This window comes from Coturnix japonica, chromosome 21, assembly GCF_001577835.2.
Source record: "Coturnix japonica isolate 7356 chromosome 21, Coturnix japonica 2.1, whole genome shotgun sequence".
Lineage (NCBI taxonomy): Eukaryota > Metazoa > Chordata > Aves > Galliformes > Phasianidae > Coturnix > Coturnix japonica.
In genome coordinates, this window is record NC_029536.1 from 53,743 (window position 1) to 79,019 (window position 25,277).

General features: G+C 44.8%; 1 protein-coding gene across 1 annotated transcript in view; it reads right to left on the reverse strand.

Annotated features, from left to right (window-relative positions):
• The window catches only part of IGSF21 (immunoglobin superfamily member 21), a 66,510-nt gene extending 42,936 nt beyond the window's left edge, over positions 1-23,574 (reverse strand). The window contains exon 1 of the mRNA XM_032448768.1: positions 23,552-23,574. Within this exon, the coding sequence (XP_032304659.1) occupies positions 23,552-23,558 (7 nt within the window). The 5' untranslated portion in view covers positions 23,559-23,574. The remainder of the gene's footprint in view (positions 1-23,551) is intronic.
• Positions 23,575-25,277: the final 1,703 nt, after the last annotated feature.

Genomic DNA, 25,277 nt, shown 5'->3' on the forward strand with positions numbered 1-25,277 from the left:
ATCTCTAAGATCATCTAGTCCAACTGTCCACCTACCTCCAATATCATCCACTAAGCTACACCCCGAAGTGGGAAGAGAATGGAAAATGGAGCAAAAACCGATGGAGCAGCAGTTGAATTTTAATTTTATTTAAGAGGAAAAAGAAAACCTAGAGCACTTATACCCTGAAAAAGTGACTCGCTGTAACACTGCCAGCAGAAAGCTGTTGGAAAAAGGCCACAAAAAGAGCTGCCCCTTTGCATTTCTGCTCCATGGATGAGTTACGGTGCAGTTCCCAAGGATGCCGAACTCATCGCTCCCGATAAGCCTCTTTTTATAGGTCTGGCAGCAACATGCGAGAAAGCAGTAATTAAATTTTCACAACAGAAGAAGGCTTGTGCTTTTTGCTGGCATTTGGAGAAGTCAGCACAAAACACTGGGGTGGGCCAGCAATGGCAGGAGGATCTCAACTGTATCCAAGGCAAGGCAGAAATCCTAGAAAAATGTAATATTTTCTAGCTCAAAAAGCAACTTCAAGCCTGGGAGCATCTTTCTCATCTCATATGACTTCAATTGCTCCCCCTTTCCCCCCCAATCCCCCCCACTAGACATGCACAAACTGCCCAAAAATTTGCCCAGCACTCCCTGAGCAGAGACAAGCAGCTGCTGCATGGCCAAAAAAGGCTTTTGAGACGCAGGTGACCAAAAACAGCCTTGAAAATGGGTCAGGAGTGACTGGAAGTCTTATGGATAGAAACTCAAGACCACAGAGTACATAGGCAAGCAACTAGATGTAGTGACTGAGATGCTCCAAAAAACCAATTCACCAAAATCACGGTCCATGTCACATATTGACAGAAGTGACATTTCAAGGGTGACCTCCACTGTCATGTTTGGTTCAGGTCTAACCACACCGTAGCTAGGGGAAACATCTCAAAGCAGGGACATGAGAAAGTCACCAAACATAGAGACGCCGACATGACAGAAGCAGGACCTCCTCCTAGGGTGGAACTTAACCCTGACAAATGTCCTCTAGCTCCAAAGAGATGACAAGCAGGCGAGGAAAAGGAATAGTAAGCTATTTTCATGTGGAAGACACAATGTGATGCCCTATTTAGGCAGGTGCTTAATCAGCCAGAGGAAAGGACCTGACTTTTGTCTGTTTTATGAGGTGTTTTAATCCATTCTGCTGAGTACTCAGCTGTTTCGAAGCTCCAGACTTTCAGTAGTTAGAGGCAGTTATCTCTATGCAATTTAATTAAAGTCTAGTGTTTAATGACACAATGTGCCACTAATTATTTTTCCACTGGTTGTCAGGAGGCTTTATTTTGTAGTTGCAAAGCAAAATTTAATTATGGCAACGAAAGTACATGGGTAGTATCTTGAGAGCACTTGGAAACAGAACATTGGATGGGAGAGCAGTAGATCCAGCTCCTCTCAATGAGGACCATCAAAATTTGGCTGCAGCCCATCACCATGCAGGGTCAAGAAATGGTGAGCTGAGGGACACCTCTGGCATGCTCCACTCCTACTTGGCCAAAAAGAGTAATGCGCATGCCAACATTGCTCAACATAGCAGTGCCATGAGAATGTCAGTATGTAGGCACATCATAGAACTGCTCAGTTTGGAAAAGACTTTAAAGATCATCAAGTCCAACCTCAACCCAATTATACTACCTTAACTGTACCAAACTACCGCTAAATCACATCCCTGAGCACCACATCCAAATGGTTTTTAAACACATCCAGAGGTGACAGCATATTCCAGTGCTTAACAACCCTTTCTGTAAAGACGTTTTTCCTGATATCCAACTTAAACCTTCCCTGGCACAACTTGAGGCCATTTCCCCTTGTCCCGTTACCTGTCACCAGTGAAAAGAGACCAACCCCGCTCTGCTGTAAGCACCTTTCAGGTATTTGAAGAGGGCAATAGCGTCTCCCCTCAGCCTTCTCTTTCCCAGACCAAACAGCCCCAGTTCCTTCAGTCACTCCTCACAGGCCACATTCTCCAATCCCTTCCCCAGCCTTGTTGCCCTTCTTTGGACCTGCTCCTGCACCTTCACATCCTTTCTATACTGAGGTGCCCAAAACTGAACACAGAACTGGAGGCGAGGCCTCACCAGTGCCAAATACAGGGGCAGGATGACTTCCCCAGATTATGTTTTTTCACTTAGGATGAGGCTCCTTGGATCAACATAGCAAAATACTGATTTTTCTCCTTAAAAATATCACCCCATGCAGTAAGTAAAGTTCTTCTTTCAAGACTTGGGTTGATTTTTTTTGGGGGGTGGGGGCAAAGAATCTGTTTGCACCTCAATTCATTTCATCTTTTGAGCTGAATTATCCCCACTTTGCAGCCTTCACTGTAGGCTACCAAACATATTCATTGCAAATTTCAGTGCTCAGCAGTTTTGCCTTGTCAGCAGAAAAGGGATTTTGGAATCCTGCTTTTCCTGCCTGCCACAAGTCTTTGTCTGCTGGGAGATTTTGCCTCTCTAAGCCTCAGTTTCCCTGTAAAGTCTAGATAACGACGCACATTTATTCTGCAAATTGCTTTGATCTCTACTGTTGAAGGGTGTTCTGCAAGACTTAATTACATGTGTCACCACGAGCCTTTGCTGCAGACATTAAAGTATCTTAAGCTGCCTAGCAATACAGAGGAGATCTGCACAGAGAATTAAATGCACAATACACTCGTCTGAGAGCAGAGTTGTACAGTTTTGAAGAGGTCTGGGCAAGTTTTGCAGCTGATAAGTAGCTTTGAGAAACTCTCCATCATTTCTGCATATGTTATTATGGTTTTTCCTTAAATATTTAAACATGTCAGCTCAGCACTATGCCATCTTTGCCTACTTACAGGACTTAACATCAGGTCCGGGAGCAAGCAGTTCTTTTAGGAAGATGCAGGCAGATAATCTTTTGCTGCAAAATGACCAACTTTTGAAAGCTAAACACCCTCTGGAATTTGTTATTTTCTTGAGGTCATTGAAACATCTACATGCTCAGATCACACAAGACGCGCACAGTGACACCCCACAATTAGAGCTGATCAAAACATAGAATTGCTACTGGAACTGAATCCTGAAATTTGCAGGTTTGTTCCAACTGACGGAGTAGATATCATTGCAGAGCTGCCCATGGACACAGTGCAATTTCAGTGATAGAGCAGTACCTCCAGCAATGCCTCTTACATTAGAAAAGATCTTTTGTGGTCCAAGATGTGATAGTGGCTGAGATGCAGAAAGCATTAAAGTAGCACAAAACACCAACCACCTAAAACCTAGGTGACCTTGGTGGAAGAGCCTGCAACAGGCTGAATGATACATTCCCCAGCAGCACAGCCCTGATGAAACGAATACTGCAGAGATTTCCAAGATCATTTGCATCTTTCTGCCCACGACTTTCCTCCTCATCACCATCTGCTACCCTTGAAGAGCTCTGCTCTTTGGGGAGAAGTTTGTTTCTGAGGCTGACAACAGCAACAGAAACTGCAACAAGAGCGGCTCGATGTCCAGGAGAAAACTGGGGATCAACAGTGGAGTCAAACCCAATGTGCTCTAATCAACGTTATTCCAAGGGCTCCTTGGCTTTGCTTGAAAAACAAAGAGGGAAAAAGCTCCCCTCCAAAGAAACACAAACAACAAAAACCTACACAAAGAAAGGGATAGTGGGGAAACGAGGAAGGGAAGAGCAGAACAATTCCCATTGAAAAGCATCTCACGCCCAGTTCCCAGGTTAGTAAGGGGCAGTGAAGAACTGACTGGACGATTATTTTAGGGTGAGGAGAATGGCTTGAGAAACTCATTGCTACTCTTTGTGGGTCCTTAATGAACCTTTAAAAAAAAAAAAAATTAAAAAAAAATAAAAAAAAAAAGAGGAAGAGAAATGAAAAGCACTCATTAAGGCTTTTGGCAGATCTAATTTGTGGTTTTAGAGTCCAAAACAACCATTTAATTGGTAAATTCTCTGGCAGCCAAGGGAAGGAAAGGGCTGGGCACAAAAGCGGACTGTTTGCGTTGTTGTAGAGCTGCTCCCCTCCTCCATGCATTGCCAAAAGGACTTGCCAGCAAAATTAAAGCATTTAGCAGAAACTTCCCCCCTTCTGCCTTCAATCCTGCTCTCCATAGCCCAGCACAGCCGCATTAAGATTTAAATAGTTTGGGACGAGGAGAAAATGCCTTGTTGTCTGGTGCTAGCGTGCCTCCTAGGTTCGATCATAGGTGAGTAAAGCACAAAAGAGTTGGAGGAATCTCTAGCATGGGGAACACCAAAGCTCTCAACATCAGTTTTATATCAAAAAAGGAATCCTAAACATTTCTACTAGCTTTTGATTGGCCATCATCTCTTACTGAAGATCCTGCAACCACGGCACACACCTGCAAACTCAGCTAGTCTCTAGGCATCACATGCTCTTTGCATTTCTCCAGCTCACTCAACCGTTATAGTCCACGATGAGGACAGATTTCAGCTATCACAAAAAGAGTTCAGTGAGGTAGCCACAGAAATACAGCACAGGCTCATACAAGAAGAGAACCATGGAGCCGAGCTGAAGATTGGCAACATCTACTCATCATGATATTTAATTAGATCAGTAATTTATTTCAGTGCTTGAGGGGGGAAATAACTTTGGGGAAGAGAGGAGCAAAAGAGCTGCTTTGTGCTCCCATAGGATTTGCATGCATCAAGCTTCAAATAAAGCAAGCTTCTAGTCCTTGATGGTAATTCAGACTGAAGCCATTCCTCTTGCAATGAAGAGCATCTCTAATCTGGATGCTGCTTGCAGTACTCATGGGGAAGTATCACCAGACACTAGCATGGTGGATCCTCGTCTGTTTTCTCTCTTCACTACAACACACAGAAGTATTAAAAACCAGGAACCCAGTAGCTCACTGATGGATGGGTGAGCAACATATGGTGTTTCCATTTCTCCTCTGCTTGCTCTGGAAATATTCTGTGCAAGGGACTCAGGGTACATATTCCCCCCTCTCCTCCTTATCCAGTGTCTGCTGCATGGCACCAGCAGCCTTGCACCCAGGATTACATTGGCCTTGTGCCTTTCTTTCTATCATTAGCCTTGAATGTCCTTTAAGCTCCTCTTGAAAAGAGATTGATTAATATGAAATTACTCAAAGTCCTTTCAGCCAGCACTGGTTCTGGCATCAAGAAGGAAAGGGGAGAATTACAGTACCCAACTGAAGCATTTGCCAAATTAGTTCCTCTGCTAGATATTGTCTTGAATTTTGAGTATTTTATAAAAACCATCATGCAGTAATAGTCTGATTAGCTTGACAATGACACCATGGCTTGATTTATAATGAAAAAAATTCTACGAGAAAGCTTTTTCACAACACATTCCAACACAGAGAGGAAGAAAAATCTACACTGGCACCTCTGAAAGCTGAGAAATGGATCCTGAAAAGCAAGAAAGCAAAGAGTTGGAGGGAGTTTGGGGGCTGTGTGTTAAAGACGGACAGAGCCCACTGGCCACCTTCCATAGCCTTGGAAAATCACATTAAGGCAGCTGCCTCTCCTCTGCATTTCCACAGAATTGTTGCTAATGCATTAATGCTCCATTTCAGATCAGAGCCCATTGATTTCATATCCCCAAGTAATGAATTCAGCCTCCCCAAGGGGAAGCTGATGGGGTCTTTCCAAATTTGGAAAACTCCATGTCTGCAATAAGAGCACTGGGGCTCAGCACTCCACACCTGCATCCCCACTTTATGGCAGAGCAGTGTCATCAGCAAGGGCTCAACACCCAAAAGACTGTAATGTGCATGGGGCTGCTCCCCAAAACTTAAAGCTTGGAGGAGGCCAAGTCAGCTGGTGTCTTTCCCTTGCAACGCTTGCTCTCAGTTTGGCTCAGGTTAAATTAAAGAACAGAGGAAATGCTATCTTTGACATTCTCAAATTCATGTAAGCACAAGACCTGTCATTGGACAGGTGCAAAGGAGTTGCTCTACAGAAATAGAACGTAAAGAACACCAGATTTCTTTTTTCCACATTGACAATATTAACCTTACGCCTCTTTCCCCAATGCCACTGGGTTAAGAGCATCATGGACCATCCCACAAAGGGAAACACCTCCCAAAAAGGTTCACATGCTCACAGCACTCAGAAGTTTCCCCCCTCTCGCATTTCATTGTGAGTGAAGCTTCTCCCACACTGTTTTAGCACAAGAGGCATTACATAACCCCCCAACATTAGGATGCTCAGCCTGTGTGGAATGCCTATAAGTAAGGAATTGAGTTGGGGAAACAGCCCCCTCTTCAAGCTGCTGACATGCAAACCCAGCCCTCCACCCAACTCTGGATTTAGGAAGAAAAGAGAAATTTAGTCTTGAGAAGGAGAAATGCCTGATGGATGAGATACGGGCACAAGGGATGCTCTAGATCCCAATTTTGCATAAACCAGCCCTGAGATGAAGCTAGTCTGCAGGGATACATTTGAATAATGCTCAGCAGCTTTTAACTTCATCTGGGACAGAAGAACTAGGCACATTGTGCTCTCCATCCCCAAGCTCTCTCCCTAGATTTATCGTGGATACATTCACTCAGAGAGCTTCACAGCTGAACAAAGAGAACACTTTTTCTCTCCCCTCAACCCTTCCTGTCTCTTCCTAAGCTGCATTAATTTCACACTGAGATTTATTCCAGCTCCCTCCTCTCCCGTCACTGATGATCTCAATTCTTCAAATGACTGCCTGAGGATTTTCTACGTCCTTTCCTTCTACTGCTTCTAAGCAGCAGAAATCCTTCAGCCCCTCAGCATTACATCTTGCAGCAGATTCCCAGAGCTGGGAGTTTAACATGGAAGAGCAAAGATGCCAAGGGAGATGTAATTTATTCAAGTTGGGCCAAGACCAATAGATCCAAGGGGTTCCAAAGGCAAAAGCTTTGCCCATATACTCAAAACCTCACAGGTGTCTATATAACCCTCCTTCCTGCAGCAAACTTCTCCATTTCTCCCCTAAAGCCGCATTTGCAACTTGCCTCAGGTGTCATTAGGTATGCAAAAGGACTTTAAGCGTGCACAACATGTTTTATTTTCAACACTCCAACCCAAATGCAACTCCAGGGTTCATATCCAGGAGCTGGATGCAATCATCTCAGGAAATCCGCTTAACAGAAACTCAGCCTCATTTTTACTAGCAGAAAAAAAGTGGTAAAAAAAGCCCTTGAAGTGATGGAGAGAAATGAGTTGTGGGTGTAAACACCCCTCTTTTCAGTATTAGTTTCACATGCTGCAAAACACAGCTCATTTCTGCTTCCTAACACCAGTTTTGCCCAAGGAAGACAGGACTACAAAGATTGGCAGGATGCTGAAAAATGGATCTGCCCCACACCAGGGGGAAAATGCATACATGTATTTTAAACTCAAGAAACTCCACATACTGAAAGCCTAAAAAAAATAAAATACAAATCAGTTCAGTCACAGCATTTCACTCTGCTTTAACCATTTCATGCTTTCCTTCCCCCGTTATTTTTACAAAGAAAAAGTTCTAAAACCTAATTTGAAAATGGCAAAGTAACTGAACACCTCTTGGTGTTCCCAACCTCATCCTCTACCACATTTCCACTCCATCACTCCTAATACCAAAATGTAGCTGCAAACTCCAGGTTTCTGTACAGACCTGCTCTTGCAGGGGAAGTTTGGAGAAGAATACGATGTTGCCTCACATTACAATCTCCCTCCACTCACCTTCAGCCCCCACTCCTTTGCACCTTCCTCCCTCCCCTTCCTCACTGCCTCTGGGTGAAATGGAACCCATTAAGGCTGTAAATCATCCCTTTCCTGCCACACCAAAAAGCCCACTGCCAAAAGAGAAGACAGATGGAAATCTTACTTAAACATTTTGTAAGTCATTCTGATGTGTTTAAGTCTTTCTTCATTTGCTCTAAGTCCTGCTCCTGTGAGCCCAGAGCCTGAAAGGAAGATGGATAGCTGAAATAAAGCTCTTAATTGGCACCTTTTTCCCTGTCTTTGGCCACTTTCAGGACTTAATAAGGATGAATAAGGAGGATCGATGTCCAAGCACATGCAGGGAAACTGACTTGGCCAAGGAGGAGGCAGTGGGATGGGCAGAATCACTACTGTCCCCTTCCCATTTCCCATAAAAACAGAAGCTCCCATTTGTACCTGCTGCTTTATCTACTGTGTTTTACTCCCAGTCACTGTCACCCAGACAAACAATGCTCAACAGAAATTATTTTTTTCCCTTGGGGCTGAGCCTCAGCCACCACCACTTCACCAGCTTTGTGCATCAATTCTGAGAGGATTTCCTAAAAATAAGCTATTCTGTAATCCTGGGTTAGCTGACTGCTGCATGGGAGAATCCCATCTCTGCACTCACTTGCAAATCAGTGAACATTCAGGTTATTTTGGCTATTCCTAAAAGCAGCAGGAGCAGTTTTACCTAATAAACTCAATTATCTATACCCACAGAGTCCCTTTAATTAATAAAGCTAATTTCCCATGGGTGAGCAGAGCTATGGGATGCATTCTTAGGTCAAGTACTGAGCGACATGGTGGTGATGGGATGAAGGTTGGACTGGATGATCTTAGTGGTCTTTTTGAACCTTTGTGATTCTTGATCCCCCGAATCCTTTCCTTTCCACCTGATGTGCCCCAGTGGCTTCTATCTAGTTGATAAAGATAGCTACTGTGCTTGGGAGCTTCCATCTCTCCTGGTCCAGTGTTCCTATTTAACTCTATTTTGCGGTGTTTTTTATTTTTAATTAAGGAATACCTCCCACCCTGACCAACATGGGAACCAATTGCAAAAGAACCAATGCTTTCGGACAATGCAAGATAGCATGTTTTCCTTTCCTTTCCCTAATCCTGCACATTTCAATGTGCTCCATGTAAAACATTGTAAATTTGCTCAATTTTAGTCAGACAAAAATATGCAAATGTATCTCATGCATAAGAAATATTAGAAAGAAAAAGCCTGGAACTGAAAGATGGAACAATATTTCTGCTTTGGACCTGTTTTCCCAAATGGGATGCTGGTGAAAGTATCCTCTCACTGCACTTGGGTCTTTAATTCTACTAAAGCATCTCTGGGAAGCTTGGAAGGATCTTTCTGGACACACCAAACCTTTGAGGCCTCTGTGCAGTGCTGGGCCCAAGGATGGGTACCAGTTCTGCCCTTTGGTCATCAGTCTCACCATGCCACATGCCAACAATCCCAGTTGCATCTCCCATCAGTTAACACCACTGAGATACAGTGTTCCTCCCGCCAGCAGATGTAGCAGATTGAGTGCAACTACCTCTGGAAACAGATATTGTAACAACATTCCTCCTAGTGCAGAGTATACCCTGGGTGGGAATGCTGGCAGAACAGCCCAGTCCTGTGGCCATCCTGGTGCTGATACCATCCAGCAGCTGGAAACAACCCCACACTCCCTGTAACTTTCATAGAATCCTTAAGATTGGAAGAAATCTCTCTAAGGTCATCAAGTCCAACCATCAACCCATCCCCACACCATGCCCACTAAACCAAGTCACTCAGGTCAGTCCATACTCCAGTGAGCATAACAGCTGAAGATGCTTTCAGTGCTGAGAATAGCTTGAATTCAACTGAATCTCACTTTGCCTCTCCTTCCCCATCCAAACCCCACTTTCTCACTACTGTTATCAGCTTCAGGCACACCCAGTGTGTCCAGATGCTCAGTGCAAGGAGAAGACCTGCACTGCAGGCTCAGCAACAGGTACAGTCCATGTGCATTGTGTAAAAATATATGAAATCCCATTATAATTTTAAGTTAATTAAAGCAAAAGAGATCAAAGCCACTTCAGACAGATTAATGATACAACGAGAGCCAGAAATTCTCCCTGTTCTTTGCATCAACTGCGTTGCCAGTGTCTTTTCCCAGCCTATGCCACTATGGTACGTGCTGGACAAAACCTTTCATTTCCCCCTTCCACCCCCCTCTTTCCTTGCCTCCCTTGATGGATGAAGGATTTGAAGTCCTAACAGCTGTGAGGATTTGTGTAGGAAGAGAAGAGACATTCAAAGGATTATCAAGCAAAAAAATCAGCTCATTTTAAAGAAGTGAGATAGGGTTGGTGAAATTGCAGGCACAGAGAGAGAGAGGGGTGTGTGTATATATTTATAAATATAGCTAAGGTCCCAAAGAAGGAGAGTGCAGGTTTAGCATCAGGAGCAACCTACTGGTGCTGTGCAAAACTGAGGCAGTTTTAAGGATGCTGAAATCAGCAACAAAAAAGGAAAGGGTATTTTCCAGCCTTGTCAGCTCCTCACTACTCTTTTTCTGTTGTTTTTCTCCTTTTCTTCCCCCATGGGTGCTCTTCCTTATGCTGCAGCACTGTGTGCCCCAGGGACCATGGGCAGATCTGGGGGAGTTCTCTCCAAAATCTCATTTTCCTGCTATCACTGCCATGCTTTTCTATAGGGAAAAGCGGGCTGAAACCAAGGTTAAAAGAAAAAAAAAAAAAAAAAGGGAGGGAGAGGAAATGCTATGAGCAACCCCCATACACTTGCACACCCCTTCACCTTTGATGAGGTTTAGGGGAGGGGAATAGCTGCATCAATTCACCAGAGGCTGCACTGAGTTGTTAGCCCACAAGGATGATCCATGCAAATCCCAGGCGTCACTGGGGACCATCTTGTCAAAAGATGAGATGTTGGATAGGATGCTGAGAAGCTGCACCAGAGGGAGAGATGTAAGCTGATCCCTCCACTGGCTTCCCAAGATGCAAGAAATAGCACGGTCCTGACCCGTGTGGGCTCTGATACTCAAAGAAAGGGAGAAGAAAAGGCCTTTGAGAGCTTTCAGCTCAGGTTTCCTGAGGAAATGCAACAAAACCAACCAGGCACACTATGGCCCAAACTGAAATCATTTAAATCTCCAAGAGAAGGAGAGAAATTCAGACTGGGAAAGAAAGAGAAATGGAAAAATCCTCCAGTGCCCCCAGAAATAGTTTGGAGAGGAAGGCCAGAGACACCCCAGAAGTATTTGCAATTCTGCTTTTCCTGTTCCTAAATAGCACTCCTCCATTGTGAGATGTGCGGGTGATGGGGGAAGTCAACATCAGTTGTCACAGAAAGGAAATATCTACAGGAAGGTTCTCCTCAGAGCAGCAAAATGCCAACATCAAGTTGGCCTTCTACAAACAAGTCCATTTAAAATAAGAAAATGGTATTTACATGCCATTTAAACTAAAAGTTCATTCAGATGTGTCAATTAAATTGCCTTTCTAGGAATTTCTCACTCTTGGGCTCAAGCAGATTGAATCCTGGTGCTTCTGTAATAACCACTGAAACACTGTTACACGTTTCAGCTGTTTTACACATCTTCTGCCTTCAAAATAGATCAAACCACACAAACTGTAACTAGAACAAGCAAGAGATTGCTGGAAGCTTTACTGATTGAACTGGGTTCCGAGGGTTCTGCTGGGAGCAGAGGTTTCAGCATGACCACCCGTCTTCTCCAGCATCAATCACTGCAAGCCACTCATTATTCTCGAGTGCTGTGAGCAGCTGTGATGTCACCTCTGCACACCCATCAATCACACCTACAGTGTCAGGACAGCTGACTGACAGCTTGGGATGAGGGAGTAAGCAGATACGTTGCAGACAGTATTTTCCATTTGTTGAGTGCATTTTAAATACAAGTGAACAACACACTGACTTCTCATTGTAAAGAGAAAAGCCTCCAATGTGTTTCACTTGATGGGATGTGGGTATCTCAAAAGGGTTGGATGGGATCTTCATGCACAGTGCACCACCTTTGCTCAATGAAAACACAGGGACAAGTCCAGCAAATCTGTAATGGCAGCATAGCTTTGGTAGCTACAAATAAAACACAAGCTCCTCAGATCCTGAAACTCTTCCATTGCCAGCAATTAGCCACAAAATCATCTAAAAAGCAGGTCAACTTCACAACAGTATTAAAGAAGATTAGTTGGTTGTTTGGTTTTTTGTTTGCTTGTTTTGTTTTGTTTTCTAAGGTCAAGGCAGAACAGCTTTAGTAGCCTTCCCCACCTGCTCTCGCATGTCCAAACGAGGACACAAAGTCATTTTCACTCTAGATGGATAAACGTGGCTCATCCCCTCCAAACGTACATCTCATGGATGGGATCGCTGTGGTCCTCCACCCCCATCCAACCAGATGATGATGGGGATTCATTAAAACCCCGATACAAGAAATTTGGACACAAAACACCTCCAAAGCAGCAAGTTTGAGCTCACACCATTCCTAAAGCTTGACCTCAAAGGTGTCATTACTGGGGGGCTTTCCTCGAGTCAAAATGCCAGCAAGCACCAAGCTGACATTTCCTCAGACTGGAGATGCTGCTGGATGCTTCCCACAAAGAACAAGGAATTAACAGTTGCAGCCCCGAACACATTTGATATCCATGAGCAGATAAACATGGTTTTTGGCTCCCTGCCCAGGCCAATGAAATCTTTTATCTCCTGCTAAACACCAGGGACTGGGTGAACTTCATAGAAAACACCCTCAGTTCCCACCTCCTCCCACCACCTTTATCCTCCAATTGAGGTGTTGTTGCTTTCTCTCTACCAAGCTCATTGCTTAGAAACATATTTTCTCCAGCTTTTCTCAGGCAGTTGCTTGCTTTAATGTGGAGGAAATCCCTACATTACCACCCTATAGTACTGCTAGCCCCCAAATTTCCTTGCTCTTTCTATTGGTTTCCTCCTTATTTTCCCTTTCCTTTGTATTTTTGCTCCCCCTCCCTCCAATTCCTCATGCTAATTTATGGAAATCAAATGCCATTTCTTCCCAGTCAGGGATAATAAAGAAGAGTATTAAAAGGGGAGGAAGCACAGTGAGGAGGGGCTGTAAATACTAATTGTCCTATAAGGAGAATACAGTTTATTTTCCTGCTGAAGGGAAGGTTATGTTTAATTAAATCTGCTTGTTCTCCGCTGGCAGGGCTGGCTTCCAAATGAGCCCCAAGCCTGCGCTGGGGACACAAAGCCCAGACATACCCTGTGACGATAGAGCACACACTCACTGAGGGGATGCAAAGGGAAGGGGGCAGTCCCAGCTGGATTCTGTTATTGCAATGCTTGCTGAAAGGACTTGAATGGGGTGTAAATTCAGCAAAGTGTTGCTTCTTGCTTGGAAACATGCAATGCAAATGTTTAAGCACCATGTATCCCCAAAGTTATACTTTTGGAGTGTGCGTGAAGATGCCAGTGTGCAATCTACCTCCAGTCTGGATTTGGGGTTACTTATTTTAGTCTGTTCCAGGTAATTAAATGCACACTGCAGGACGCAGTAAAATGAGGAAACACATTTCCCTCCCTCCTCTGATAACATCTCGGGTCGTTCAATTCTCATTGCTCCAATAATCCACATCTAATTTGCCGCAAGCCCGGCAGTGAGTCTTTCAGCACTTCATTAAGGCACGTGAGAAGCATTTCATTACTGGCTGCACCCTCGCTCCTTCTCAGCAAACCTCACCAAAAACCCAAAAGCAAGTTACACATGCAAGGCACACGAGGTTTCACATCCCTCCCCAGGCCTTTTTGCCATGCCAGTTTTTCAGGTGGAGGTGCAGTGAACCAGTGCAACATTTCCATGGCCTGAGCCTGGATTTATCCTTCACACTCATCCAGCTCAAGACCACTTTGGGTTTTCCTGATGGGTAAAAACTCAATATGCTTCCAACCCAATCACAATCCATCCCCACTAACCCCATTCCTCAGTGCCACATCCCCACAGCTCTCGAACACCTCCAGGCGTGATAGTGACTCCATTGCCTCCCTGGGCAGCCCCACTCCAGGCTCCATCTCCACAGCCCAGGAGCAGACGATGGGAGGGGAAGATGGAGCAATGAAGGGAGGGGGAGTGAGCACAGCCTGGAGTTATTTATAGGAGAGGCTTTTGTGCAGGAGGAGATGCCGGTGCCAAAGGGATTGTAAAAATAATCCTGCAAACAGGTGTGGCTGCCTTTGGGAAGGAGGCTGCTGCCAACAACAGTTTGGAGGAAGTAAAAGGTAAGAAGAAAGGGAGGGAGAAAAAGCAGAATAAATAAATAAATAAATAAGAAATGAAATGAGATAGCTGCATTTCTCAGTTTCATCTGCTACCTACTCCCGCACACTGTATGTACAAATTGGAAAATGCACCACAAATGGAGGAGGGGATTGATCACAGTGTGAGCTTAAATGCTGAAGATACGCAATCAAATGATTCTGGCAGACAAGTGGCAGCTCAGCTCCTCACCCTTCCTCCCCTCCCTCTGAAGAGTAAGAAAGGATTCACAGAAGCTAGGAAATTGGAGGGTAATAAAAAGTCCACAGAAACTGAGGGTAGAAGGGAGTTAGAGATAGTTTACAGAAGCAAATATGTAGAGGCCACTAGAAGAATGGGATAGTAACAAGCTAGGATTAGAACAATGTGGGGGACAGGAAGAGATAAAGATAAGGGTTTGAGAACAGCTCGAGGACACCTGGAGAGGAGGTGATAAGATGTTCACAGAGCAAGTTAGAACTGTTCTGGGGGCTACCACCTCCTGCAGGGCTGGAAGTTCACAGCAAGGAAGACTACAAGCCTTCACGAGGAAGACAATGAGCCTTCATCCCACGACCACCAGGAGGGTACCCTCATTGCTCACAAAGCATGCACGAGTGGGAGGGACCACATGCTAAGGTGTTGTCTGCAATATAATGAATATGTATACAAAGTCTGGGAAATTATGTATCAGTTCTGCCTATAGCTGCAAGTTAGAAGGAGCAATCTCCCTTGCACCCAGCATACGCACACTGCTGAAATAAACAAACCTGCTCTATATCTCTCAGGATATAGAGTTTGATTTCTGCACATCACCTCCTCCTCCCCTCCACACCAATCTGTCTCCTTGGCCTCTTTTTGGAGCAGCTTTCATCAACTTGTCACCAAGTGACGACAAGTGGGGCTGTGAGCAGAAAAACATCAGGAAGGAAAAAAAAGGAAAAGAAAATAAAGAAATAAATAAAATCCAAGGTCCCTCTCAGTGCCCCAGAAGAATGTAGCTGCAGATGATGCTCAGAATTTGACAGTATTCTTGGAGCAAGTGATGGATGCACACAACCAAGCCAAAGGCAACAGCAGTCAAGAAGAAGGGATAAGCATTGCAACAAGATTGAAGATACCCCACACTTCTTCCTGGCTTGCAAAGAAGGAAATAGTTGGGGTGCCTGGACGCGCTGGAGTGGAATTAATTTTGTTTGCAAACCTGAGGAAGAAAACTTGCTTTATTTTCCTACTCAGCTCTGAGAAAGGCAGGGCCAGGAGGAACCTCTGCCGCGCCAGGGCTGACAACGGGAGGACAAATGAGAGCGTTAAGGCAGTAATCACCTACTCGGAGGTCGGCACCGTGTAGGAAATAACCTGAGCCGGGGCGACACGAGCCTGAGTGTACTCAGCGATTTATCAGGTTATTGCCGGCTTGCGGGAGCAGCGGCCGAGTCATTAACCCTCTTACAGACTTTTGCTTCTCACAGATACTCATTTTAAATTAAAAGCCTTAAAATAAATAAAATCTCCACGTCCTCCAAACCAGGAGCAGCTGGGCTCCTTTATCTTATGGCAGAAGAAAGAGGCAGCACAGTGGAGGCTGGAAGAGGCACAGCCACCTCTGCAGCATCAACGTACACCAAAAAAGCCTTCAGCCCCACATTTCTAGCTCCTGGAGGTTGCTCTTCATGCCTGCTGAACTCATACCACCCCCTGAACAGAGCCTTTTGCAGAACTTGTAGCATGGCTACATATAGATTTTACTTGTGCTGAAGAAATTGATTTTAATTTGAGGAAGAATGACAAAAAAGCCATATTTATCCAGGTTCCATGCTTATATACTACCAATCTCCTGCAATTTTAATGAGGGTGCCGGCCACCCACTGCCACCCCCTCAAATACCTTCCCACACAGTGCAGAGCTCCCCAGCCCTCAGGTACAACTCCTCACAACCCAAAACCCAACAAGATCTGAAAAGGGTCCATCATACATCCCACTTTGGCTGGAACCCCACCATCCAAGGCAGAGCTGGAACCAACTGCAGCCATCCTGCACAAGGTTTCGAGTAATCCCAGTTTTATGCTTTTTTTGGCAGGGTGGGAAGGCTGTGAAGACAAACCGTCATACTGTGATGCGAGCAAGCACTACCAACCCTGGCAACAGTAAAGTTTGATTTTGGCTTTGGATCCAAGCCCAAGGTTTTGCTCCCTCACAGCTGACTTGTTCTTGCGAAGATTCAAGTCAGATACCAGCAGCTTGCAAGCATCAAGGGTGCAGACATCTCTCATACTGACTTTCTGACCATTCTGGCTTTCAAGCTATAAAGGTGAAACCCACCTTGGCTTTCTTGTATCACTGAAAATGTGCTTTAGACGTTCACACCTCAGTCATGCCCTTCATGGTCTCAAGCAGCCAAGAGGGGGGGAAAAAAAAAAAATAGAGGGAAAAAAAAGTTCTTTTCCTTTGTTTTCTTTGCTTTCTTGCTTTACATTTGCTCAAGATAATGGTACCCTACCAGCATTTATTTCTCTCTGCTGATCTTTAAGGAAAGGAGCATGACCCACTTTGGTACCAATACCTTCACTACAAGTACCAAAAACCAGGCAAGGAGACAGCCCCCAACCCCAGCAAGCAGTTCTCACTGAAGTTCAGAACTTAAGGAGTTGCTCATGGGAGCAGAAGCAGCACAGAGCATCCTTAATTACCACTACAACCCATTTGTTCTCTGAAGTGGCATCATCTCAGCAGCATCCCTGCAATGCCTCATCACAGTATTAACGCACTGTGACTTCCATGACATCTGCTCCACTAGCACCGCGTGCCCCACGCTCACGTATTAATGCTACTGATCCAGTTCTCAACCTGTCACCACGCCTTAAAATCAACAGCGGGACGACTCCAGGCTGCACAGAGCAGCCTGCATGTGGTGTGAATAATTCACATGCAAGATGCACAGAAGGATTCAATGTCAACAGAGCATGCAATGGGGATCCCATGACTAAAAAATTGTGTATGCAGCCAGTTGCACGGGAAGGGGGTTTGTCACCTGGAAAAGGACAGGAAAATGCAGCCCTAAGGCCATTCCCTGACATCCAGCAGCAGTGTCAGACCAGAGAAGGGTGAAACAAGTTTGACATATAGCTCCGTTGCCATAGAGGAACAGAGGAAAAAGGTTAAATAATAATAAATAACATGAAAATAAAGCAGGCTTTGGCTGAGCAAAGTGGTTGCACAGGCTCCCAACAGCAGTGCTCCAGCACAAGCAGAGTTCCTGTCCCACAACAAAATCTTATTGTTGTAGAGCTATGGGCATTAGGAGGTTTGAAAAATATTGGATGAGAAATGCACAATCACAGAGAGAGAGGTACCCCAGCCAACATCAGTCCCATACGAAGCTGTTATTGTCCGAGCCTTAACTTTTCACACCCAAACACTTCCTCTCTCCAGAGCCATTCAAATCCATATTATGCAGCACAGGTACAGCCAACAGCCATGCAAATCCCACACCCTCAAAATGAAGGAAAATAGTCTCATACGGGGCTTCACCCAGCAGCACTTGAACTCAAGAGCCTTTCATTTCATTTCCATTATTTTTCCCCATTTCTTTAGCATACACAGATGGGAAGGATGCTTATAAATTATTATTAATAACCTTGGTGGAGGCAGGAATGGAGGCTGCATTGCAGCATGTTGCACATCCTTCTACATAACCTGTGTCTTCCTGAAGCCTCTGGCCTCATTAACAGTTTTCTCTCTTAACTGAGAAGGATTATTTCTTTCTTTCCTTGGAGTTGGATGTTGGGCAGATGATGCTTCTGAACCAAGAGCCTTTCCAAGGGCTGAACTCTATGTCACCATTCTCAAGCTTAGTCGTGAAAAGATTTTATAGATTCGCTATTTCTTACTCTTTCCCAGCTCATCTAACCAAAAATGCATTCTATTGTAATCCATGTTCATATTAGAGTACTTTATTTTAAACTTAAAACATCCTTACATGAACGCAAAAGGAACTAATGGGCTCAGAAACACAGCCACCTGCAGTATCCTCTTCCCCCAAAACCTCCCCCAAACCAGTGGCAAAACTCTGGTGCAGGAGATAAATGCATAGCTATTCCCCAAGCAGGCATGGAAACAGTGCTAGCAAATGCACCTCCTGTCTAGAGAAAAAGAAGAAAAACTGCATGGACGGATGAAGCATTTTTACAAGAGGGCATGGGGTCATGCTGGAGCCATCACGTTTACCATGGCCCCGGCAGGTGATGGATTTGCATCACTTTGAGGCACGTCACCTCCCAGTCACATCCCTTTGCATCCGCAATTTCAATTCCCTTCCGTAACCAGCTTAGATTTCCAAAGCAAATCATTTGCAACTACAAAGCTGCTCCATTTTGACAATTTTGGAACATTAAAACCTATCGCAATCAGCTCAAAAACGTCTTCAAAGTAACACTGCTGTCACTCAATCACCCTCCCCCCTACCTGAGCAGAGGCACTCGGTGGAATAGATTCTTTCAAACACAAAGACAAAATTTAAGCCACTCTTCTGCCTCCCAAATCAAAAGACTGTTTTCAAAAATTGAACAGTTCTTTTTTTATCATGGGATTGTTCTGTCTCACAACCACAAAACTTAGGAAAAAAGCATTATGAGTTGAAATCTCCCCCAGCAATCCAAGGGAAAGGTGGCACAGCATTTCTGCCTTCTAGCAGGGGATGCACCAGAACCTGGAGCATTGTACATACAGATGGACATCACAGGGGGTGCATTTAGTGCTTGATTTAGTGGCTGGCAACCTTGTTCATGTCAGGGGATATAACACCGTAACACAATGTAAAGCACAGCAACAATAGCAGAGTGGCAAAAACCTAGGCTGAAGCAAGAACAAGGCCAAACACAATAGCTATGAATACAGAAACAAAGGGAAAAAAAAAAGCCACTTACCTTCAGGAAGCCTCAGGTACAAGCCTCATGCACACAGGAGTCTCCAGAGAGATACCCTCATCCCCACTACCAACTCTTATATGAGGGCTGGGAAGGGAGGGATCCTGGTTCCACCCCTTCCAGTCACTCAGGTAAATCGCATGCACCTGAGCCCAATTTCCACTGGTTTTATATTCTCCTAGACAAGGTCCATTAACACAGCCCAGCTCACTTGCAATGCAATGACTCAGGCACTGCTGTAAGACTTTAATGAACTTTTAAAATAGGTTATTTAGGCATAAAAGAGATGGTGAGTGGAGCCAGGAAATATATATATGTGTGTGTGTATATATATATTTAAATGAAAAATTATTTTAAACTAAAATTTGCACAGAGTTGGGAACTCTCTGCACTTGTAATTCCTTACTTTAATGCACTGTTAGACAGCTCCCGTGATTACAACATTTTTAAGGCTTCAGCTCCAGGCACCTCATCATTGCCTGAGTGTCTCAGGCTCTGGGAACAGAGAAGCAAGTTTCTTCCCCTTGTGATTGCAGAGAATTGGGATTGGGAATTCAACCAAAACATGCTTGAGCTGGAATACAAACAGGGATACCCTCTGCATGCAGCTGTTCCTCTTCCTTATCTCCAAGCCTAGCTAATTCCCAGCAAGCTGCTGCTAAACCACTTACAGCATGAAACAGTGCATCCAAAGGGACTGCTTAATTCTTTCCCCCTAATCAGATTGGGCTGGGGACTCACTCTGCTTTGGGAAGGGATGTTGAAGGAGCGTTTATTCTGCTGACAACTGCACCATGGTCAATGGGGACCCTAAAATCTAAGGGTAAGATGGGGTCATATATAAATGGTCAAAGGATCCCCTATGTATGGGAAACTGGTGATCACAGCCTGAACCTCTGATTAATCAGCTGAGGCAAGTGTCGGGTCAGCTGTGGGAGCTGACTAATACTCAAGACTGTCCAATAAAAGTTAGAGAGGTTGTTGATGGATACACAAATATTGGCATGAAAGTGTGAAGCGCAGTGAGAATGTCCCATGCCTGCTGCACTTATACACTGCTTTAGTAACAGCTCCAGAAAAAGCAAATTATTGCTAAAAGACACCTCCAGAAAAAATTAAACTCTCCTGTTGCAGAGCAGAGCTGCCATCTGAGCAAGTTTGCTGCTCAGTATGCACAGATATACCACTGAGCCACAAACGAGTGGGGACAGACACAAAAAAGGAAGAGGTTTGCAGATGGAACGCTCGCTGCAATCAAAGAGCCCCACTCCGCCCCAATGGGCCCTGATAACTGCCTGCTCCCAGCAACCAAACCACCTATTTGCTCCCCCCTGCAGAAACCCAGCTTTATAAGGGGCAGAAGGGAAAAAGAAGTAATTCTCCTGCAATAAATGGATTTTTCTCTCTTTGCTGTATTTCGACTTCACTAAACATTGCAAACCGAACCCTTCTGTATTGCTGTGTTTCACTGAAAAAAAGCCAGTGTTTGCATTTCAGCACAGCGTGCTCAGTGCTTTATTAACAGAGACTTTTTTTCTCGTTTCCCCAGGCTGGCTCTGACTCGTGTCACTGCCTCGGTGCCACTGATGCAAACGGGAGAGCAATGCTCGCCTTGTTCAGCAGAAGGAAACAAATCGGCTCGGCTGTAAAACAAGAACAGCCTTGCTCCTGGGCACAGGGACGTGCTCCTACTCCTGCTCAGCACTGCGGCTTCAATTTTGGGCAGCCTCAATCCAACAGCTGGATCCAGCAACAATTGAGGCACTGAGCCCTCACTAATTGTAGCAGCAGCATTAGCATCACTGTGGAGGTGCTTAAATGCTTTGCTGGATCGCTCTGTGTGTGATTTTGGCATTTATGGGCTTTGGGGGAATTTGTTGGGATTTTCTTTTTTCCTTGTCTGCATAAAGGGAAAGTTACAGACAGGGCAAATCTAGGAACAATTTCAAGCAAATCTCTAACTGGGACAGACCTTGAAGTAAATACATTTAGGGCAGGGATGGCTCAGACCAAGGTAACACTTTAACCTAAAAACATTGGTTGGGGCTGCTACAACTCCAGGTGCTGAGTTCACCATCAGCGAGTGCTTCTTTCAGCATCACATTCAAGCAGGGCACTGCTCCATGTCAGGGCATTACAGACTTAGAGAGAGAGAAATACCCATTTTTGCTATTCTCTTTTGTTCCTGGCCACTGTAATAAATTTATTCAGGAAATACAGGGAAAATAAAAACAAAAACCTACACACAGAAGCTGTTACCAAAGAGAAATTCTAGCTGAGGTCAGGAGCCTTGGGGTTATTTTTGGCTGCTTGAAACTTAAACAGCAGAAGTTGATGGGTGGGAAAAACTTGAGCATTGCATTGTGTGATTAGAAATCGCAAAGCCAGGGTCCCAAAAAGGGTTAAGAAACCTTGGCCACCCTGCACAAGCCAAGGAAAGGAGAAAAATGGATACATAAAATAAAATAAAGAGCCATTACATCTTATCCATGCCCAGACTTTGGGTAAACAGGAGAAAATTGCAAGAGAATTTTTAATGATGGTGAGTTATTTCCAAGTGACAATGGAGGAAGACAGTCATTATGGCCAAGAACAGGGAAGGTCATATGGATTTATCCTGATGTGAGACATGCAAGCAGGCATGAAGAAGGCAGATTTTGCCATGAGCAATGAATGCAGTGTATAAATTGGGGTTTAATTGAATTAATGTATGTGGTGAAATAGCTGAAAAAAGACACCCACTCCAACCCAACACTTAGATAACTGAAGACTGGGGGGTATGGGATAGGGATGAGGTGGGAAAGAACTAAGATGTGAAATTTGGGAGCACTGAATCCATTTCCACTCCTTCCAGTGACACGTTATTCAATTCTCCCATGAGGGACACTAATTTTTATGGTGAAGCATACTCATCTCCCTGTTATAGGAATAATTTAATTAACTTGGAGAAATGTAATTAATTTTAATTGTTCACGATAATTCATCGTTTAATATGATATTAATAATTATTTTTAAAATATCCTAATGCCCAGTAACTGTCCTATAATGTGGAAATTAAACTCACGTAGAAGAAGTACTTAATTTAAAGCATTCCACAAATTGTTTCTGGTCTCCAGAGCCTAAATCAGTGCCTCAGGAGAAGTGAGATGGGAGGAAGGGCTGTGACCTCAAACCAAAAATCCATCTGCAGGCAATCATTTAGGCAGAGGACTCTGTGTTCTGTGGGTTTTGTCCTCCTGAAATTGTCCTAAAGGTGTTCAAGAGCCATGGAGATGTGGCACTGAGGGATATGGTCAGTGGCCATGCTGGGGATGGGTTGGGGTTGGACCTGGGCATCTTAGAGGCCTTTTCCAACCTTATAATGACTACAATTCACCCCCCAGGCACATTACCATGCACCTCTGGAGTGTGACCAGGAGTCAAGCAAGTACACAATGGGGCCAAGCCATTGTACAAAATTGGGGGCAGAAGCAGCAGATTTGGGGCTGGGAGGCCACAGCTACCGCAGGCTGGAAGAACATTAGCTTGCAGAATTTTCATGCAGCCAGTCCCCTGATGAGCTACAGTCACACCATCAATGCCAGCACTATTAGCTGCTGCTGCAAACTGTTCAAACAGGAACAGGGATGCTAATAGGGATGGATTTTCAAGCCTTTCCCCATGCTTAAGGAAACAAGTGGATGACCCAACCCCACTGCTGGCAGCAATAGTGAAAAAAGGATTTCTGCTGTGCAGTGCAACTCATTCTGTGCACCCTACAAAATCCCTGGGTTTTCCTCTCCTGTTCTAATAGCAGAAGGAGAAGCTTGTTGTTTGAAGGTGAGAAATCGAAAGGCTTTGGTGCACTCACTGCTCCCCAAAGCAATTATTGTAGCCTGGTTGCAAAGCACAAAAACCATCCTCTGTCCTTTCATTTCCAGCCCAGCCCCTGCTTAGTCCCATCAGGACCTCCAGAAACCCAATTTTCACCCATTAAGTCTCTGATTTCCACCTATCCCTTGCAAAAATAAAACCCAGATTTGCCACACTCTTAGTGGGGAAGAGCAGCACGTCTCGATAGCAAAGCTTTGCTAAAAATACCTCTGCAGAGCTGAGCTCGCCACCGCCCGCTTTGATGACACAAGAGGCAGCCCTGCGCCATCGGGAGCTGTCATTAGCAGCTTGCATCTGCCTGGCTGGCAGCGATCAACACTGCTTCCATGCAGAGGTGTTAAAAATAAATAAATAAAGAAAAGCATCATTTGTTTTCTTTGCCAGCCTAGGAGCTCTCAAAGCTGGCAGGGATTTGCTGCACAACACCTGTTTTCTCCTTTTGCAGGAGGTTTGGGTTAAAAACTGTGTGTGGGAGAAGAATGGGCTGCTCTGATGCTCAATAATGGGGAATGGAGCTAAAAGGGAGGAGAAATAAACACCTCTGAGTAAACGTGGAGCTGAAGAAGCCGGAGCTGAGCATCTCTGCAAGCTCCTCTCCTCATTACTGGGTGCAAGGAAAGGCAATGCTGTGACTGATGGGCTGCATCCTCTGCCTAAAGCCATTTTTGCTGTTTCCCCTCATCCACCATGACACGGCGCATACTACTTCCCCATCCTAAGGAGCATTTTGGCAGAGCAGAGCCTTACATACGGTGGCTGTCTTACCTGCCATTTGCTTCCGAAGTGCTGACCTTGACAAGGTTCTGCATTGATCTCAGTTCACCTTTAGAGGCTGTAAAGGCAGAAATAGAGCAGTTGAGCTATGACTTGCACTTCCAAAACTTGTATATTACATCATTCCCCCACAATGGCTGTTTGCCCATTGCTTCATGGCTCCCCATGCACTTTCCTCCTTCCAAATCACACCCAACGCTACAAACCCTACCAAGCTACAGGAGCTGGGACTCTTGCAAGCCTCCAAATTAATTAGCAGGGTTTGTTTTGCTTTGGGAACAGGAGGAGAGAGACCAGCTGCTGGCTGGGCACCAGATTAGCAAAGGGAACTTGGAGTCATAATTACTCCTTTCCCTTAACCTCATTGCACCTTGAGGTATTTTAACATCACTTTTGCTGGCAGTGAGGATTGATCGATTGTCCCGCCCTTGGCATGCTGATTAATGTAAAACTAACCAGTCGCTCCCAACTCTGGGGAATTAATCACTTAAATGTGGGAATTACTCAATAAACCATTCAAACACGCAATAAACCAAGCCATTAAAAATTAATCGCTTGACATCCCTGCCACGTAAACAGAGCTAATAAGATTTGGGCAGGAAACAAAGAGTGGGGAAAGCACCCTGGGAGTAGATGGGTCGCTACCGAAAAGGCGTTTCGTGCCTTTTCTCCTTTTGGATGCCCTCCAGCTCTACCTGCAGGAGAACATCGTTGGGAGCTGTATTTAATTAGCAAGGCATGGTTGGGGAGATAAGCCACGCTCACCATCCCATCTCTTCACTGGCACACTCCTGCCAGAAAGGTGTGAGACAGCCACATTGCCCAGCGCTTGTGCTTTTTAATTTTTCCATCTTATGTGTTCTTACCTTATTTTTTCCCCTAATAATGGCATCAAGAACTCCTGCAAAGGTACTGTACTTTCCAGCCACTTCTCCAGACTCAACTCATCCAAGGACCAGCAGCTCTGCACCGGTGAACCAGCTTCATCGCCCCTGGAGAATGGAAAGGGGTTATATTTTAAATCCCTTTTCTCCCATAATACATCTGACACTAATCAGGGTTCCAGCCCCATGGGAATCAATGATTAATGATGTTAAATATAGCAGGAGATTGCGAGGGTAAAATTAGGCACCATGCATAAAACATCACAGCTCCTTGTTAGATAGTCAAATTAGACTAATGGTTTTATGTTCACACAGGCTCTGGCCCTGTAATTATGGATGGACTGGCTAACCTCCTCCCCAGCTGTATGCTGCTTTGATGCTGGCAATAAGAGGAGGAATATCCAGGCCAGAGCTTTAATGAGAAAGCCAGCAATCACCACTGCCATTGGTGCCCAGGGATGTACAAAGACAGGGCTGAAGGCAAAGCTCTTCTGTACTGCAGAAGTCAAGGTGAGGAGGGGACAAGCATGACACAGGGCTGTGTATCTCAGTGGGGTGGCAACATTATAGGCTAGCTTAGCTTTTCCAACCCCCCAATACCCCTCTAGCAACCATCCTTACAGCATCCAATTTGCAAAATTACCCAACCTCCCCCAGCACCAGCCCCAAGTACCCCTCTGAGCACTAATTAGACTCCAGACAGAGTTATTAAGAAGTGCAAAGACAAGGAGGGAGTGAATAGGAAAGCAAAGCAGTCAAAATACATAACGAGTCTCTCTGAAAGCATCATGGAGAACACAAATCTGGCTGTAATTAATCTTATTATCTGGGAT